We start from the raw sequence: 20,013 nt of genomic DNA, 5'->3' as shown, positions 1-20,013 counted from the left end.
AAACATGATTAAAGTGGAACATATTAATCCAAGATAAGATTGAAAGTAAAAATGAAAATAAATATTATCTATAGTGTTCATAGTTTTAAAAATTCTGTAAAGGCATACCAGAAGGAACAGAACAGTATTATCAAGAAAAACTTCCAATTCTTTTGTTTGCAGGTGTTTGAAATTGCTGAAATAGTTGATCAGATGTCACCTTGGGGCATGTTACGGATTCCACGACCACTCATTATGATTCGAGCATTCCGGATATATTTTCGTTTTGAGCTGCCAAGAACTAGGATAACAAATATCTTAAAGTAAGTAAGGCTGTTATCTGCAGAATAACAGAGAAAATTTCAGCTTTAACTGAAAAGGTTGGATAGGCAGCTGAGACAATGACCCAAGAGCTTAATATACATTTTCTTCCTGAGTTTTAAGTCTGGCCAGAAATTCTTGCTATTTTGTATGTCTAAAGAAACATTAATTTTTCTATAAAATGATCAGAACTGACAACCATTTACATAAATCTTAAAGGAAGTATTTTGTTAATAATTATACTCAGCAATTTCCAACCAATTGCTGTAAATTCTAGCCCATTAATATGGGCACAAGGTGGACACTCCAAGTAGTGTTATATTCATAAACAAAAATGTGTAAGCACTTGCCCTAACCAAAACAGTTAAGGGTGTAAGCATATTGGCCTTGGTTTAGAAACACATATATGCAAGCATATGCTACGCACATAGATACAACATGTGATGGTAAAAGCCATGTAATGGCTTTTAATTGGATTTTATTTGGTTATCAACTTTGCTTCATCATCACATGTTGTCTGTATAATTCATTAGATATTCTTTTACAAAAGGTGGACTTATACATTTTACCTACATATTTATTTAGTTCTATTTCCCCTTTTGCCCTTTACAGCTACTTTAATTACTCTAACTCAATATCTTTAACCAAATCTTGGCTCCCTTTTCTAGCCATGGCATAGAGTGAGAGATCAGTTTTGAAGACAAATTTTTTGCAGGATAAAATGCTGCTTTCTCTGTGCAAACATCTTTTCTATTCTGTAGTTTTTTAAAGGTGACTTCTCATTGCCTAAGCATTCAGTGTCATATTTATCTTTTTACCAGGCGTTCTGGAGAACAAATCTGGAGTGTTTCAATTTTCCTTCTATTCTTTCTACTTCTGTATGGAATTCTAGGAGTCCAGATGTTTGGAACTTTTACATATCATTGTGTAACAGATGATACACAGCCAGGGTAAGTTAACCTATATAGGCATATTTGGGTGTAATTTTTCAGTGCATGTATTTAATTTTAGTTAGTATTATTGAGTGTAAAATGGATTTAGATTAAAAATGGACCACGAAAATATACTAAGATAAATTGGGGAAAAATGCTATAAATTATAAAAAATACAAATGTGACAAACATTACAAATTATGTCATTGAACTGCAGTCTGAATTAGAGGGTGAGTGCATGTGTGTGTGCATGCACCTGTGTGTCTGCATGTGTTTATGTATGTGAGAGAGAGAGAGAGAGGAAGAGCGAGAGAGAGCAGGGGAAGCTTGAGGAGGAATGTTTTTGCTTGTGGCTCGTTTGGGTCCCTGATGATTCAGCTGCCTTCATTGTATTCTCCTATCTTATTCTGGAATGTCTGGATCTGGGGCCAGACTTACTTAAAGAATAGGGCAGAACTACCCATAGAATATTACACCCTGTCTGTGATAACAGGAGTCATGGGGACCTGATACTCACATTTAAAGTTAAACACCCTTTTCACACAGCCTTTGGAAAATATTTATAATTAATATTCTACACTGATGACCAAGTATACGTAAGGTTTTTGATTCAGCACATCCTTTAACACAAGGTTAACTTGAAGCACAGTGTAGCCTCTTTCTTGTCATCGTGGCTCATATAGTCCAAGATAAGTATACACTTACATGTCCTGTTGAATTGAGGGCTTGACTGTATGGTCAAATGCCATTACATACAACTATTACATCAATTTCTTTGTCGCTTCTCCTGTTTCCTTGGATAGGGGAATATCAGCTCCAGAGTTAGAGAGCTCACATCCTTTGCTTTAGTCAAAATTACGTTCTTTTATTCCTGTATCAAATTTGTCAGAACATACAATAAATAGAATAGAGAATTATAAGAAAAGTGAAACACTGTGTAATATGCTACTGTGCTGAATAAAAAGTCTGATTATTGCAAAAATGTTTGCTAGATTTTTCTGAACTAGGGCCTATGAGCTATCAAATCTAAAATGAAATTATTAAAATATAGATATAAAAAGGGGTTACAAAATTATTTGAGAATATGATAGACATGTATTGTATTTTGTTAAAGAGGTGATTGAATTTTGGAGATTTATTTATTTTTTGTTGAATATTGTAGTAAAATATGTGGCTGATCTACACCTAGATTGGAACGAGATATTTCATTTTGAGTTTTCCTCTTTTTTAAAAGAAAATCTTCATGGCACAGATTTTTTATAGTTTCCATAGTCATGAGATATTAATTGTAAAAAGGATTAAAAAAATCAATAAACTAATAATCGTGACTTTTTTCATGAAAATTGTATTTGAGATAATGAGATCTGTGATTCTGTGCTTTACATATGTAGTTTGGAAAAACAAGAAGTGGGATAGATAACACAAGAAAGATCAGACATTATAAAATTGCTTGTACTGTTGAACGCAGCTTTTTTTCTTATTTCAGTAGAAAAAAGTGAAGTAGGACACAATAAACTATGTTTTCAATGTGGAAAGTTAAGTTTATAACTTTAGATTGCTGATAAAACTTTTGTCCAATTTCTTCTGTAAATGCTGGATTACTCTGAATACTGCATTATTTTTAAAAGAGGAAAGAGTTTATGGAAACACCTCAGATTTAGGTTATTGAAAAGCTGAATTACAAAAAAAACTTAAAAGGGTCTGATATGCAGTACACGAAATAAAGTAAAAATAAAAACCTGTTTATAGTATGTTAAAGTTGTAAAAGGCAAGCATGCAGAATTTAGGAAAAGTTAGACTTCAGGTTGAACAAGTAACCTTAACTTTTCTTTTAGTATGATCGAGTGTATGTAATTTTAGCTTTCTGAAAGTTAAGACATTTAATTTAAGGTACATTTTAGATACTTTGTATAGCCACCTTCAGAGAGTAATTTATATCTTCTGGCTTCTCCAAATCAGACACCTAACTTTAAATAGCTCCCATGGTTGAGTATGAAGGCTGCAGTTACATGATTGGAAATCACTTTTTTCTCCGAAATTACTGCCTCATTCATTCAAATGAATGAATGGTGCTCACACAAGAAGCAATATATTTTTTATTTTTGCTTGACATGTGGACTTATACCTTACTTGTGGCATGGTACTCACTCATACTCTGAAAAACACATATTTCTTCTTCTTTTCTGTGACATTCATCACTATATGTCAGCAATGTTTATACATATCTGATCTTTTTTCATTTCTGAGGAATGCAGTGCAGAAACTCTGGGGGAAGGTAGTCTGTCCCCACTTCTGCATAGGTCAGCGCTAACCTTACCAGAGCTGGCTGCAGAGTTCCTGAGAATAACACCCTGGACTGGGAGAATCAGAAAAGGAAATAACAAACCTGCTGCCAAAAGAGGACAATGTACAGGAAAAAACTGGTCCAGAAAGGAGCCAGCATGCCACTTTAGAATCCAGGAGAGTTTATTAGCTCAGATATAGTAGAGCACAAAAGCACAGAAATTTGCCTAGGTATATCTGGCTTTTATCTGTGAGGTCCTTTTCCTCAACTATAAAATCAGATTTAAATATTTCTCTCAAAACTTGAGTCAGTCAGTCAGTCAGTCTCAGGTAGTTCTGTTCCAGGCAATGGAGAGTTGCCAATGTTGGCTGTACTTGACATTAAATAACTTACCAGTCTAAAGCATAGCCTCTAATGAGCCACAGCTGTAAATGCTTGGTATTTTGCAAATCAGATCCCAGGTTCCCAAGTCAAGCTTAGAAAATGAAAAGTATCCAATTAGTGGCCACCTGTGAGTTGTTTAATTTTAAGTGATTTGCCTCATATTATGCAGAATTCTGTGGCCAAAGGGAAAAGTAAAATTTTATTACTGACATCAAGATTCATCTACTTTAGAAATCACTTTTTAAGTCTGCTGCCTTCTGAATTATTATTATAAAGGAGGCAAATGTCTTATGAAAACAACATTCTAAAAACTTGCTATTCTTTTCTATTTGAAAGGATGTGGCAGCCTCATCAGGCGCTCATTGCCTGTTTGACTACTGCAAGTTCTTTTATTTTTCCATCCTTTTCGACACCCACACTCCCTGACCTCCTGCCTCTCCACCTCCTCAGTCATTTTGTAATGTTAACTGTGGCAAACAGAAAAACTGAAGTGAGCTAGCTACGGTCTGACTTTTCCTTTCCATCTGTGAAATCAGCAAAGACTGACTTCCTTCCAAAGGCTGAAAAGGTTTTTTTCTGTTTGGTGATAAATCTTTTTTCTCTCATTCTTATTATCTTCTTTATTTTTGCTAAAGTTTTTTCCCTACAGGGAAACCTGTCTTCTTCCTAGGCAATTTTCTCACTCAGCATTCCCTTGTGATTATCACTTATCTTTCTACAACTCTGCTGTCACAGCTGTTCCCTCATGATATCTCCCACTGATACTTCTTTTCTCTGGCAACAAGCAGTATATTGCATGGATTTCCTTATTATGGATCTTCTTTAGTTGCTTGAAAAACACACAGTATGTTTAGAGTGTAATATATATATAAAATACAATTATCTAAATAAGTCCATACATTAAAATCAGTTTGACAGGTTATTTCATTATATCTGAAATTAATTCAAAGCAGTGAATAAATATGGAGAAAATAAGTTGTGTTCTTGGGCAACTCTAGTGTACAAAAGGTACTTCCACAAGGATAGATGAGAGAAATTATTTTCAAACCGTTGCTTTGGCTCTGTTAGAATGCTTTGTACATCCTCACACACTACCTATTGAGTGATTATCCTTATTTTTAATTACCAAGACATGTTTGACTATCCAAAAATTCTTTCATACTGCAGGATTAGATTATATTTATTCTACAATGGCAGATTTTCTTTGGTGATTCTCAGCCTGCACTGGAGCTAGGAGAAAGGAAGCCTTTCTTCATCAAAAGGCAAATTCCATAAAATACAACAATTTTCAATTTCTTCTTCCAAACTCACCCTTTAAGGCCTTTCAATAGAGTATAGACTGAGTATGCTGTAGACCTATCTGCCTTGTCACCATGGCAGTTGATTTAAAATTCTTCTTTGCAAGATTTCTTTAAAGAACTGCCCTGCAAAATAGATAAGAAAAATAATTACCGAGTAATAGAAAGATCTAAGAGATTCTTGGTCATCTCTCCATCTGTCTATGGATAGGCTTCCCAAAATGTCAGAAAACAGCTTCAAAGAGGCTGGAGCTGAAAGCTCACCACAATATCTAATATAGGAAATAAATATGATTAGAAAGAACAAAAAGGATTTGAGATATTGTCTTACATTAGAAGTGGGAAAATAAGAATGAGTAATTGGATTTCTGAGAAAGGGAGAAAATCAAAGACTAAGCTTGAAAAAAATCAGCATAACAAGACTTCTTTAACAGGGCACATTAATTCATTGATGCTGGTTGAACAACCTGCACTGCTTTAATGTTGCCTTTGGGATTTATTCAGAATCTCTGTTAATGGTGATATGTCTCTGGTATAAACTCCTCAGGGAAAAGAGAAGTGGAAGAAATCTTACTTTTTCCAGGCTTGATGTTGTTTGGACCCTAACCAAAATCAAACCCAAAATATAGCATCAGACTAAAAGAGAGGCAGTTCTAGCCAAATGGGTTCCTATCAAAGGGTGGGAGAGAGTCCTGAGGTGGTGGCTGGTATAGGTGCCTAAGCGGAACAATCTTCAGGAGTGGATTCTCCTCATTCTCAGAGGATGTGTGGCCAAAAATCCTGATTTTGTTTAGAACTGTTATATAGACAGTTTTCCAAAGCAATTGGATTGTTGATTTATTCCACAAAGGATTTCAGTTTGTCCAGCTCCTTTTTAAGTGAGAAGGAGACCTCTTAATGAGTATCAAGGATAAAGCGATTGGAACCTAATAGCCTCAGCTCTTGGTGGCTCAGTTATGTCATGTGCCTACCTGTGTTAAGATTGGTGACCATTCATATTTACCCATTTTTTTTGTCCCAGTGGATACATAAAAGTTTATTGCACTTCCTGCTCAGCCTGTCAACCTTTATGGGACTCATCCCCTCCTCTTGCTGTTAAATACCCCTTCTGAGTAAGCTAGAGTAGATTTTATAGTGACTGACTATAATAAGTAATATACTGCCACATCTCTTCTTTGCTATCTGGAAAGTTCCATATTTATCCATAGGGTTTTTACCTTAGAATTGTTATACAAAATTAAGGCCTGGGGAATATTGAACTTCCTGAAGGAAACCTGCAGAAGGCTAGGACATCAGAAGTCAGAACATCCTCCAGTATATCATAAAATTGAGGGAAAGATCAGACCTTGTTGGAAAACAGCACTCTAAGAATGGTCTCCACTCAGTCTGCCGGGTGGGTGATTGGGTGCTGTTTGCTTTCTTGAATAGAAAGGAAGCTGGAAAAATTCTGTCCTTTATATTGCAAGAGGAAGCCAGACAACTAATGAGAAAGTCTGTGGATGTACTGACATCACAAGTAAGACAGCACTTGTCACTGAGCAGTATATCTATCTTAGCCTGGAAATGCTGTGAAGAAAAGTCACTTCTGAATGTCCAAGCAATTACAGGAAATAGCAAAGAAAGAAGATCTAAAAGAGACTTCATCTGAGTTTCAGTGAGTGATCTAACCCATATGTCGTTCTGAAAACTGGACAACTGTATTCAGTTTTGTACTGCTTTCTGGAAGCTGAATGTGACGTCTAAATTAGAGTCCTGTCCCAATCCCTTGGATTAATGCAATTCTGAAGGGTCTGGGAAATGCTCTATATTCATCCTGAGATGCTTATGATCTGACTGAAACAATCTCAGCTATTTATTATTTACAAGAACTTCTGAAGGGTGGGTGAGGAACTGGAAGACTGGAAAACAGCAGAAGTTTAAAAAGGAGGAAGGGACAAGACACAGGGCAAGAAAAAACGGGGAATATTATGGTATTATGACTGGAATACCAGTTAGCTTAACTTCTATCCCTGAAAGAATTCTGTAGCAAATAAACAAAAAAACTATTTGTAAGCAGCTGGAAGATAACACGGAAATGACTAGCAGCTAATATAGATTTGTCAAGAATAAACCATGTCAGACAAGTATAATTATCTTCTATGGCAGGGTAACAGCCTTGTGAAGTGGAGAGAAGAAGAGTGCATGTCATATATCTTTATTTTAGGAAAGCTTTTAAACAGTCTCACATGACATTTTTATAAGCTGGCAGGAGATACATGGATAAGCTGAAAATATCATAGGATAGGTGCAAAATTGGTAGGAAAACATGCTTAGTGAGTTCATTGTCAGAACGGAAGGAGTTGTCAAGCAGATATCCATGTAAGTCCGTCTTCTGCTATTTGGAGTTTTCATTAGCAGCCTGGATGATGGGAAATAGAGTATACTTATTGAATTGAAGATGACATGAGACTGGAAGGGACTGCAAATATTTTGGGAGATTAGAATGAAAATGATCTTGACAGATTGAAGTCATGGTCTGAAAAGATTGGATGAAATTCAACAGGGACAGTATATTGCACTTAGGAAAAGTGAGCTGTATGAATACAGTATTGTGAACAACTGGTTAAGAAGTAGTTCTTCAGAAAGTGATTTGGGAGCATAATGAAGGAGCAGGGGTCAACAGAATTGTGCTGTTGTAAATATTTATAAATTGTAGTATCAGGCAATATGTACAGATGATTTGGAGAGTCTAAAGGAGGGTAAACAAGAATGAGATTAGATTTATAGAACATAGCTGATGAGGAGCTTTTGACAGTTTTTTAACTCAGCTGAAAGGAAGCAGCAGACATGTAGCAGCTTCTGAATACATAAAAAAATGTTGTACAGAGAAAGGAGATAGTCTGCTCTGTGTTTCTGTAGCTAGGATAAGAAGTATTCATATTAAACTTCAGCAAGAAAATTTCAGGTTAGACAGAATATCAAGAAAAACTTCTGTAGGGGTAGAGCTAATGATGCACTGCAGTACATTCCTTAGAGAGGTTCTGAGTTTCCCCACCGGGGATCTTTAAAACGGGCTATGGAAAGTTATGTTGGGAATGACATAGAAATGGTCTGGGACAGGGGAATATATTTAATATCCTGTTGAAGGGTCACATCCAACCTTATTTTTCTATGATTCTGGTGGTCCTTCTTGATATAAAGAAAGTCAGTTGTCCTTATGCTCCTAAACCTAAAAGCTATCTGCCTTTGTTACATCTCTTAGCAGGAGTCTTCTATTCTTCCGAAGGGGGCAGGATTGAAAGTTGGGAGGATCAGATGCAGGAGCAGATCTGTGTGTGTTAGGGACAGACGAGTGAGTGGCTTGTGGCATCTTGTTTTATCTCTTTCAGTATATAATTAAGCTTGGAGATGGGATGTGGGTGTGCTCTTGGATGTTCCAACTTCATTTTTTCTCCTACCTTACATGGTGTTTCCAGTTCTCCAACCAAAACACACTTCTATCAGAAGTGTTATTACTCATTTTTATTTTACAGTAACATAAAATATTTTTCTACTCAACCTTTACACACATCTTCCTCCCCCAGTAGTGCTTTTCCAGGCTCTCATCTAGTCACTCCTTCTGTCCCTTCACTGTCTCTCTTATAGAAGATATGGAGAAAAGTTTTAAGAAAAGTTCCCAATCCCTCATCACTGCCTATCTCCACAGCATGGAATAGGCTCATCAGCTACTTTTATGCTCAGTGACCCACAGTTTGCCCTTCACAAGTGCATCACATTCCTTCTTTTCCATTGTCCAAAATATTGATCATCCTTCTGTCCCTGCTGTAGCAGGCTCTGCTAGGCTCACAGATGCCTGATTTGCCCAGCTTCCCTCACAGATTCATAGTTTACTGCCCATCCTATCCCTTCCAGATCCTTGTCTTCATCTCTCTCCTAGCTTTTCTCAGGGGCTTAGCCTGCCTAGGTGGCAGGAACAACAGATATTACCTGCTACAGCTCAGTATTTTATGCTGCCTACCTCTTTTCTTGATAATCATGGCTATTGCCTAGGGAGAGTATTAGAACTAGAATCCAGCCCAACTTCTGTATACCTTCTAGCTGGCAAATTGGTGAGAAGGGCTCTTCAACTTGTATTTGAAGAGAAAGCTTTGCTTGGTTGCAGACTGTCAACATGCTCTTTAGTTTTCTCTCATGCGCCAGAGGTGGCCTGTAGGCTACAGTGTCTGGCTTGAAGGCCACACCAGTTTGGGGCTTTCTCATTTGCTTTAATGGAGCCCTGACAATGTTTCAGATCCCTTATGGACAAAATTATTTGACTTTATTGGAGGTATACATTTGCATATTTTAATGATATTATGATCTGTCCTGCCTTGTGGATGAAACCTTTTTACTGGATGAAAATGATGATCCTCTTTTGACTATAAGTCTTTGTGTCAACCTTGTGTACCAGCACATTAGTAAATGGAGAGATGAAGCCTCTTTCTCCTGGATAAAGTGAGAGCTTTGATGTAGGCCAGTTCCTGCCATCAAATGCTAAATTGTTTCCATTCAGAGTTAGCTGGATAATGTTGAAAGTTTATTCTTAGGTCCTCAGTGATAGCATCCCCCTTACTTCTCTTGTATGCCAACAGTGGCATCTCCTGCCACTTCTGCATTAGTCACTAGTCTGTGTGAATGCATTTGATGCACACATCCTGTGTGTGGTCTCAACACTTTTCAGCACAAGCTTTAGGAAAGAATTTGTTTTGCATACTGTTAAGATTTGGAATCAGGGCATCAACTATTTTGAGATGTTGAGGATTACCATATCTCATGCCTAAACTAGAAGTTCATAGGGGCAAAACTGCACAGTGAAGAGTGTACCAGAAAGAGAGCTAGTGAAACCTCCCAATGCTTTCTAATTGTGACTAATTCTACTTTTGTGAGTGACCAGTGCAAAAGTACTTGTAAGCTTTGGTGGAAGTGAATCCCAGCTTAACTTGAGACTTATGATTTTCAAATTGTACAGTGTATATGTTTTTCCCTTTTTGCTGCTGGACCTCGTACTAACAAACAAAGAAGGACTGGTGGAAGATGTGAAGGTCGGGGGCTGCCTTGGCTGCAGTGACCATGAGATGGTGGAGTTCAGGATCCTGCGAGGAGGCAGCAGGGCACTAAGTAGGATCGCAGCCCTGGACTTCAGGAGAGCAAACTTTGGCCTCTTCAGGGACCTACTTGGAGGAATCCCATGGGTTAGGGCCCTAGAAGGAAGGGGCGTTCAAGAGAGCTGGTTAATATTCAAACATCACTTCCTCCAGGCTCAAGAGCGGTGCATCCCTATGAGTAGGAAGTCAAGCAAAGGAGGTAGGAGACCTGCATGGATGAGCAAGGAGCTCCTGGCAAAACTCAACCAGAAGAAGGAAGCATACAGAAAGTGGAAAGGGGGACAGGCCACTTGGGAGGAATATAGGAACATTGTCAGAGTATGCAGGGATGTGATGAGGAAGGCTAAGGCCCGTTTGGAATTGAATCTGGCTAGAAATGTCAAGGACAACAAGAAGGGCTTCTTCAAATACATCAGTAGCAAGAGGAAGACTAGGGAAAATGTGGGCCCTTTGCTGAATGGGGTGGGTGCCCTGGTGACGAAGGATGCAGAGAAGGCAGAGTTACTGAATGCCTTCTTTGCTTCAGTCTTTCCTGCTCAGGCCAGCCCTCAGGAGCCCCAGATCCTGGAGGCAAGAGAGAAAGTCTGGAGAAAGGAAGACTTTCCCTTGGTCGAGGAGAATCGGGTTAGAGATCATTTAGGAATACCTGACACCCACAAATCCATGGGCCCCGATGGGATGCACCCACGAGTGCTGAGGGAGCTGGCGGATGTCATTGCTAAGCCACTCTCCATCATCTTTGAAAGGTCATGGAGAACAGGAAAGGTGCCTGAAGACTGGAAGAAAGCCAATGTCACCCCAGTCTTCAAAAAGGGCAAGAAGGAGGACCCAGGGAACTACAGGCCAGGCAGCCTCACCTGCATCCCTGGAAAGGTGATGGAGCAGCTCCTCCTGGAGGCCATCTCCAAGCATGTGGAGGAAAAGAAAGTGATCAGGAGTAGTCAGCATGGCTTCCCCAAGGGGAAATCATGCCTAACCAATCTGATAGCCTTCTATGATGGAATGACTGCCTGGGTAGATGAGGGGAGAGCAGTGGATGTTGTCTACCTTGACTTCAGCAAGGCTTTTGACACTGTCTCCCATAACATCCCCATAGACAAGCTCAGGAAGTGTGGGTTAGATGAGTGGACAGTGAATTGGTGGATTGAGAACTGGCTGAATGGCAGAGCTCAGAGAGTTGGGATCAGCGGTGCAGAGTCTAGTTGGAGGCCTGTAGCTAGCAATGTCCCCCAGGGGTCACTACTGGGTCCAGTCTTGTTCAACTTCTTCATCAATGACCTGGATGAAGGGACAGAGTGCACCCTCAGTAAGTTTGCTGACGATACAAAATTGTGAGGAGTCACGGATACACCAGAGGGCTGTGCTGCCATTCAGAGAGACCTGGACAGGCTGGAGAGGTGGGCAGAGAGGAACCTCATGAAGTTCAACAAAGGCAAGTGCAGGGTCCTGCACCTGGGGAAGAATAACCCCATGCACCAGTACAGGTTGGGGGTTGACCTGCTGGAAAGCAGCTTTGCAGAGAAGGACCTGAGAGTACTGGTGGACACCAAATTAAGCATGAGGCAGCAATGTGCCCTTGTGGCCAAGAAGGCCAATGGTATCCTGGGGTGCATCAGGAAGAGTGTTGCCAGCAGGTCGAGGGAGGTGATCCTGCCCCTCTACTCAGCCCTGGTGAGGCCACATCTGGAGTACTGCGTCCAGTTCTGGGCTCCCCAGTACAAGAGGGATGTGGCACTACTGGAGCAAGTCCAGCGAAGGGCTACAAAGATGATTAGGAGACTGGAACATCTCTCTTATGAGGAAAGACTGAGAGAGCTGGGACTCTTCAGCCTAGAGAAGAGAAGGCTGAGAGGAGATCTTATCAATGTGTACAAGTATCTGAAGGGAGGGTGTCAAGAGGATGGAGCCAGACTCTTTTCAGTGGTGCCGAGCGACAGGACGCGAGGCAACGGGCACAAACTGAAACACAGACACTTCCATCTGAACATGAGGAAATACTTTTTGACTGTGAGGGTGACAGAGCACTGGAACAGGTTGCCCAGAGAGGCTGTGGAGTCTCCTTCTCTGCAGATATTCAAAACCTGCCTGGAGGCAATCCTGTGCAACGTGCTCTAGGTGACCCTGCTTGAGCAGGGAGGTTGGACTAGATGATCTCCAGAGGTCCCTTCCAATCTCAGCGATTCTGTGATTCTGTTATTCTGTAATTCCCTATATTTGATAGAGAGCTGATCGGAAGGTATTTTTATATATACAACCCAGGTAAGTCTGATACACAAACTTAGGTTTTTTTGAAGTGATCCTGGACATACTTCAAAGTCAAAATGGATGCAGTCTTCATCTTAGATTGTTTTATACATTTGAGTTCATGTCCTAAACTGAGGCATTTTTCATTCTTCTAAAAAATTCTCTAAAGAAATGCTTTATTGGACTGTAATACATGCTATAGGTATTAGATCACTTCAACATGTAAATCAGCCTAATTTAATACACATTGGTGAAATTATGCAGATTCATGCAAGCTAGGTAGATTTGTTTTTAGCTCTTCTCTTTTATTTTCTGTATTTTAGCACTTTCTTATAGACTCAGCTTCGTTCATTGTGTGAATTCTATTAATTTATTGTGTGAATTCTGTTAATTTATCTTATTTTGCTTCCTGTGAAACAAGTCTCACATTAGTATATGTATCTTGGAATTGCTATTTGAATGCAGCTCCCTGATGACTAATTGTAGCAATCAAAAAAATGGGCTGTCATATGGTTGTATGCCAGGTGACACTTCATAAAATCTCAAAAAGGCGTCATTCATGCATACTACCTTAAGAATAAATCCATACCAGGACTTTCGAGTTTTCTTTTTCGAACTTTGCTTTCTAGTGCTTGGATGTACATACCAGAACTGTCTATAGGAAAGATTTATTTTTCTTACTCATTATTCTGTGGATAACTTCAGTGGCCTTGTTCCTCTGAAGAGTAATGACAGGGTGATTTGAATTTAATTTCCTCTAATTCCAGTAATTAGCGATCAAACCAACAGGTTGTCAAAACCATTAAGTATCTGCAAACATCCTGTTCTCATATGGGCAGTGGCAGCACTGGCTTTGCGTAACACAAATGATCTGTCACAATGATATAAGTATGGAATTATCCATTTTTTGACTTTGGCACCTATGTTAGGAACCTAAGTGCCTTAAATTCCCTTTCTAGCTTCTGGAGAGAGAAAGGTACTTCTGGAATGCAATTCAACCCACCAACATCCAAATCATCCTCTGGAGATTTGTTTTTTTTCTCTCTCTCTTCATTGCCTAAAATGAGGTGGGATAAGAGCTAGAGCTACAGCCTTTTATTGTGACACTCCTTCTAGTGATTCACCTAAGAGGTACGAGCTTTAAGGCTGGAGCTTTAACACTTTGCTGAGAGGACCGTGTGAAAACTATCAGAAAAATAGATACCAAAACCTGAAACTGAGATAAATAATCAATAAAAGATCTGAAATGAATGCCAAGATGACAAGATGTGCCTTGGGGCAGAGATACTGGAAGACAATATATTAGCAGTAGTAAAATATTACAGTATCTGTATATTGAATTTAGGATCAAAAGAAACAATTAGATCATTAGTCTGTCTGTCTGTAAATTACAGGTTTATATTACCTTTCATTCTGTTTCCATTGTATGCAGCCTTATAGCTTACACCTGACTTGAGTGTGTCTTCTAGGTATGAATCTGTTCTTGATCAAAGTATCAGCAGAAGAATAATTCACAAGCAAGGGAACTTGTTAGTTTACACCAAAAGTGAATAATTTTCACTATTAAAAGATATGTCCCTAATTTATCATTTTAGTCTGGCTTCAGCTGTTAGCTTTCTATTCTTCTTGTACTTTTTTATGCTAGATTACCAACAATCTTAATTCCCAATATTTTCTCTATGTGAGTCCATTTACACAAAATAATTTAGGCACCTTTCAATATGCTTTTTAATAAACTAACATGATTTAGCTATTTAAGTCTCTCACTGCAAAACATGTTCTCCAGTTTTCTCATTTTCATAGCTTTTCTATGATCTTTCCCCACTTTTTCAAATATTTTTTAAAAATATGAACACAAAACTATGTAGTATTCATCATAATTTGTACCAGTGCCATACAGAGAGGAACATTAACTCATTACAGTCATGCTTATAGTCTGGGAAAGCACTGGCTCTCTTGCCACAATGTTATTATGAGAAATATAAGAGAATTCACTGTTATATCCTCCCTTGCCAAACTCTCACGTAGTATCTATATTCTACAATATAGTATTTCCACCCTCTTTTATTCCCTTTATTCTATAGATTAGGCTTGCTTTCAGTTTCAGCTTGCTTTCAATAATTCCACCTGTATAACTTTGCATTTTACTGGATTCAGGTAACCAAATGGTCCAGAAAGCTTAGTTTTGCTTCCCTGTTCTCATTGTTATTTATCTCTCTACCTGTATTCTTGATTTTATGTTTGTTTCTACCTCACTGATTATGGTAGATCATGATGATAGTTTCATTGGCAAGTATTTTTTGAGATGTGAATCAATCATGTTTTCAGCCCACTTAGCATGTGTTTTACTGATATTATGTAGTGCCAGCCTTTTAATCAATCATATGTTATTGACTGAATTGCCTTACAAAATCTAAGATAGGAAGTTTCCATAGACAAATCTGAAATCATATCAAAATCGTGTTAGTATAATGAGAATTATTTTCTGTAAATCCACAATGACTGCCATCAATTCTGTTCGTGTTCTTTATTCTATATCAATTGGACTTTGTATAAGCTCTCTCATTCTTTTGTCTGGGTTGATGTCAGGCCCACCAATCATGCTGTTTGTCTTTTAAAATAACGGCACATTAGCATTCTTCTGGAATTTCCCTGCTATTCCAAAATGTATTAAAATTAATAAAAGAGATGAGAGATACCCTCAGATATTTGGGCTTGTTGATTTGAATATAATTATCCCTAGCAGATATTGTCTAATATCCTTCTCAGTTACTAATTCTTGAGTGGCAAAATCTGTGTTTGCCAAGTTAAAATGTAAAATAAGGAATGTTGCCAAAGCTTAAGCTTTGTGTTTGTAGTGTCCCTAAAGTCGTGAGTCCTTGAAGCATGCCCTATCTTCATCTTTTAATAATAATAATAAATAGTCATCAGAGACAATCTGTTACCAGAAAGCTTTGAAAGTTTTATGGTTATAATTACAGATATAATTATGAGAAACATTAAATATGGATGGTGTTTTCACGCTCACAGTTTAAAAGATAAAACAGATTTTGTTCTTTGACTAAAAACAGGAAATTGGTTCTCTAAATATGGTCCATGATGACTTTAGACCTAAGTTTGTCAAAAAGTAAATCAAAACATTAAAAATGATCCATGAGAATGCTAAGACTGTAAAACATCAGAGAAAGAATTTTGCTTAGAAATAATTGTAATCCTTAAGGCAGAGAGGTACTCTTTGAAATTTCTTCAACTATCATCAGTGATTTTGGATGATCCTATTATTGTATTATCTAGAACTTGTAATGACTTTAGCAGCAGCATTGTTCTAAGTTGCAAGCTTTTTCCACATAATCTGGAAGATCTAGTGAATGAGATTTTCAGGAGAACTCAATTATTGTATGGCTGTCATGTACTGAAGTTTGTGGTTATATATGTGTCTGGCTTTGGTGACAGGAGAGTTAGCTGACAGTGAGTATTCTCTGAAAAAATGTGCCCAGTAATGATGATAAATTACTACTGCAAATTTTAGAAATATCAACAGCACTAATTTAGATATGAACATCTTCCATGCTAAGTAGAGGTCATAATGAGACAATAATTATGAAAGTGGTTAAAAAGAAGCCTTCACGATAGAAACAAATTTCTTAAAAAAATTCTAATGACTATATCATGGTGTTATTATTCTAACAGTTCCGAGGGACTAGTGATGTTATTGTTAGGTCTTTCTGTAAAAAGAGCATTAGTCTAAGGAAGTAATTTAGCAACCATCCATTAATAGAAATTGTATGTTCAGAGTTTCCCAGTGGATAAAATGGAATTGATTGGGTTAGTACAGTAAGCTTTAATATATGGATTTGGGAAAAAGTCACATGTAAAAAGGCAAACAAAAGGAAGTTTGTCTAGGTACGTAGATTGTTTTCGTGATCACCAAGCAAAAAATAAACTTTAATCCCTCCTCCCTTTTGTTTTTCACAAGGAGCCGATTAAAAAGAAAACACTTTTCCTTCTAAGCTTCATGCCTTTTAAATTCCTAGTGTCTCTGAAAAAAAGGCATGACTTGGAATATAAAAGAAATATTTTTTAGCTACCTAGTGATAACAGAAACTGTATAGTAATGGACCTGACCTGCCTGAGCTTTTAATAGGACCTACTGTAAACATTCTTTTGCATAACATTACTGGTATAATGTTGTTACAGAAACCTAATCTCAGATTTCCTGATTCATATGGGCCATTAATTATGGATATACCAGTAGGTGTGTGTGTGCGTGTGTGTTTGTTTGTTTGTTTGTTGCATTTTGGTAGTTTACCTTCTTTAAGGAAAGTCTGTTGACTAGAAAACAAGGTTCTGTGCTCTAAAATTGGAGGGTGGTAAAGGTGGAAAGCAAATTAAGGGACTGATCATATAGCTTATTGGCCATAGAAACCATCATTTTTTAACTTGAAGGAACTGATGCAATTATCCATGTAGGGATTTAGTGCTACTTGAAATAACCTAATGTATCCAAAACTTTCAGGTATGACATGAGACCTACAGAGACTTGTAACCTCCTAAATCAGCAGCTAGAGGTTGAGTGGGTTATCCTCAGGCATTCCAAATGGCACTAGCAATCTAACTGAGGACAGCCTAATTGAACCCTTTGCCTTTTGCATAGACTCAATTGCAGGAGAGAGCATTAAATCTAGAATGCAAAGTGTCTGTGACTAAATAGAGCTTATTCTGCAGTTGATGTGAAAATGTATTCTTTTGTACAATTAAATGTATTGGAAATGCTGACTATGAAATTAGTATTTGCTACCCTGTGTATATCAGATCTGTGACCTGAGAGGTTCAGTTATGATTAGTCTGCCAGTTTATACATATATTAAATTTATATTTTGCTCTTCAAAGAAATCTCCAAAAATATTGTTAAAATCAGGATGCTCATCAAATAGCTGGCCTTATTTTCCCGCTATGAATCCAGCTTGTAACTGACATCTCATTTCATAAAATACTGATGTAATACAGAATTTAAGGCTTAAAAATATGTTCATGGTCTATAATGATTGTCCAAAATAGTACAATGAAGTTATTTCACAGAAGTAATGACTCTACTTTTAAGAATAAAGACAAATGAACTAGATCTCATTTATCTATTTAAAATAAGAGAGCAGTATTAATAATGAGATAATGTGTCTAAAGTCAATGTAGCCACCGTAAAGCCACCGTATTGCTCAAGAGAAAATGTTTATTGAGTGATCCTGGCCCAGAACCAATTTATTCCAGACTCCAAGAACTTCATACTAAGGTCATGAAGGTCTGAACTTCAGTGTTTGTTTTAGGTTTCTCTCGTTTCTATGCCTTCTCAGTGGCTTGTTGCTTTTGCTTGTGCTCTGCCAATACTGCAAAACAAGAAATGATCTTTAGAAAAATGTATAGGAATCAAACAAATTTTTCAAAATTGAGTGCTCAAAGTTAGACATCTAAATTCATGTAACATCAAAGGATGCTGAATCTATGAATTCTTGATGTCTTAAAGAAAATCTATCTTTTATCAATCATCTGATTCAAACCTATTTCTGTATTAATGCTTTCTATAGAGCAGTCTCCATTTTGCATTTAGATTCTATCACTTTCTGAATTCATGAGTTGACATTAAATCGCAATTATTGAGAATAGCCTTTAAGCTCTTCAGAACTGAAGTCGTTCTCTATTCTCATAGGTATTTGTCATCCTTCAGCATATGGTTTGTGTAGATTTTGATGAAGTGGAGTTCACGCTGTCCCCCAGGTCATTAACAAAAATGGATAGCACAGATCCCAGTGCCAGTTCCTCTGAGATCCCAGTTAATGTATTGCTCCCTACTTGGAAGCTGTGCAGTTGCTACTTACTTACTTCATTATCTGTCAGCCATTTTTTATGCCTGCTATGGTATTTTTACCTAGGTAGTAGTTCTTTGGCAAGCAGCCTTGCAGAGCTTCGCTTTGGCACAGGGAGAGACATGCAATTCTTCTGTACTAATGTAGAAAATAATTCAGCTCCAGCTAGTTCATGTTTCATTATTGACTTCTTTTCCTAATTCAGTAATTGAATCAATTTCTTTATATCTTATCAATATATTTCCTTATTAGTTTTTCCTGTAATTTTTTGGATCTGGGAACTACATAAGTAGGCTGGTAATTTCCAAAGACTTTCTGGTGATATGTTTAAAAATTAATAGAATACCAGAAGAAAAGAACCGTATTTGAACTCCATTTCTATTCTTGGCAGAGAAAGTCGGGTTAACAGAAAATAGGTCAAATAAGTTAGGAATTACCTCAGGGAATTTGACTCTTAAGTTGTTAAGTACTAAGGTCAAAACCTCTCCTTAAAGAACAGTCCTAGTAAAGAGATGGTACTCAGAGAGAAGAGATTGTGTTCAGATGACTATGGTGGCTGAAAGACCTGTCTTGCTGCAGATGCCATAGCAAAGGGGCACATGTACTACTGAGACACATTAATTCATGTTGTTCTTGTGATGTCCATATGTATGTATGTATGTATGTGGTCAGAATGTTCTTCAGGCAGTTAAAAACATGTCAGAGTAGCATTCCTATGTCTTTTACAACGATCTTATTATCAAAGGATTCTAATCAAGGGATGTGAGGTCATGTATCTAGTTCTGTATGCTTTACATTCCTGTGCTGAACTCATTTCTCAGCTCACCTGTTGGGTTGATGGTGTATTTCATACACTTTGAATACTGTGCATGGATCTGAAATATTCAGTTGGTCTATGAGAATGGATTATTTCCTTTTTCACGTTGTGAGGATTTGTAACTTTATCAAGGCCCCTATTCAGCAAGATATTCAAGCACATTGCCTAATAGAACTTTTGAGAAGGTTAAAACTAGTTACGTGCTGAATCTACATGCTGAATCTGCATTTTTATGTAGTCACTGTTGAGTATGTCCGACCTACTGGGATATGAAGGAATAAAACATTTTAAATCATATTATATTGGAAATGACTGGTGATATTCTAGCCATTACTAGGCTAGATGTTCCTGGCTGTATTTATTCACTATCCTGAACCAGAATACAAACTGCCTAATGACATCGGTCCAAAAGAGTCTATACCTGTATCGGTACAGGTACTATAAGCAGAGATTCTTCCCTTTTGACAAAAATGATACTCCATGCATGGAGACAGCTTTTTTTCTTCAGACAGAGATTTGATATGATATAGAAATGGCCTAGTTTTAAATGAAGCACTTAAAATGAGTGCTTTGCATTGTAATGATTGAGACAGCAATACTTTTAATAATATGCCCTCACACTGCTAGCCTCTTGGATCTGAGGGATTTTCTAATGCAAACCATAATGTAAAATTCATTAGCTCCCAGTAGCCTGGGCACTGAATCTGCTTGCGCCAATGAATTAATTTTGATTCATAAAAATATTCATAAAACATTGTCTTAAGATATTCTTA

General features: G+C 37.6%; 1 protein-coding gene across 1 annotated transcript in view; it reads left to right on the top strand.

Moving 5' to 3' along the window:
• NALCN (sodium leak channel, non-selective) overlaps window positions 1–20,013 on the top strand; it is a 253,524-nt gene that overhangs the window by 34,049 nt on the left and 199,462 nt on the right. The window contains exons 5-6 of the mRNA XM_067289696.1: window positions 163–302; window positions 1,122–1,250. Of these exons, the coding sequence (XP_067145797.1) occupies window positions 163–302; window positions 1,122–1,250 (269 nt within the window). The remainder of the gene's footprint in view (window positions 1–162; window positions 303–1,121; window positions 1,251–20,013) is intronic.

The sequence above is a fragment of the Apteryx mantelli genome, chromosome 1 (genome assembly GCF_036417845.1).
Source record: "Apteryx mantelli isolate bAptMan1 chromosome 1, bAptMan1.hap1, whole genome shotgun sequence".
Lineage (NCBI taxonomy): Eukaryota > Metazoa > Chordata > Aves > Apterygiformes > Apterygidae > Apteryx > Apteryx mantelli.
The sequence above is the reverse complement of the archived record's forward strand: the minus strand, read 5'-3'. Positions and strand labels throughout refer to the sequence as shown.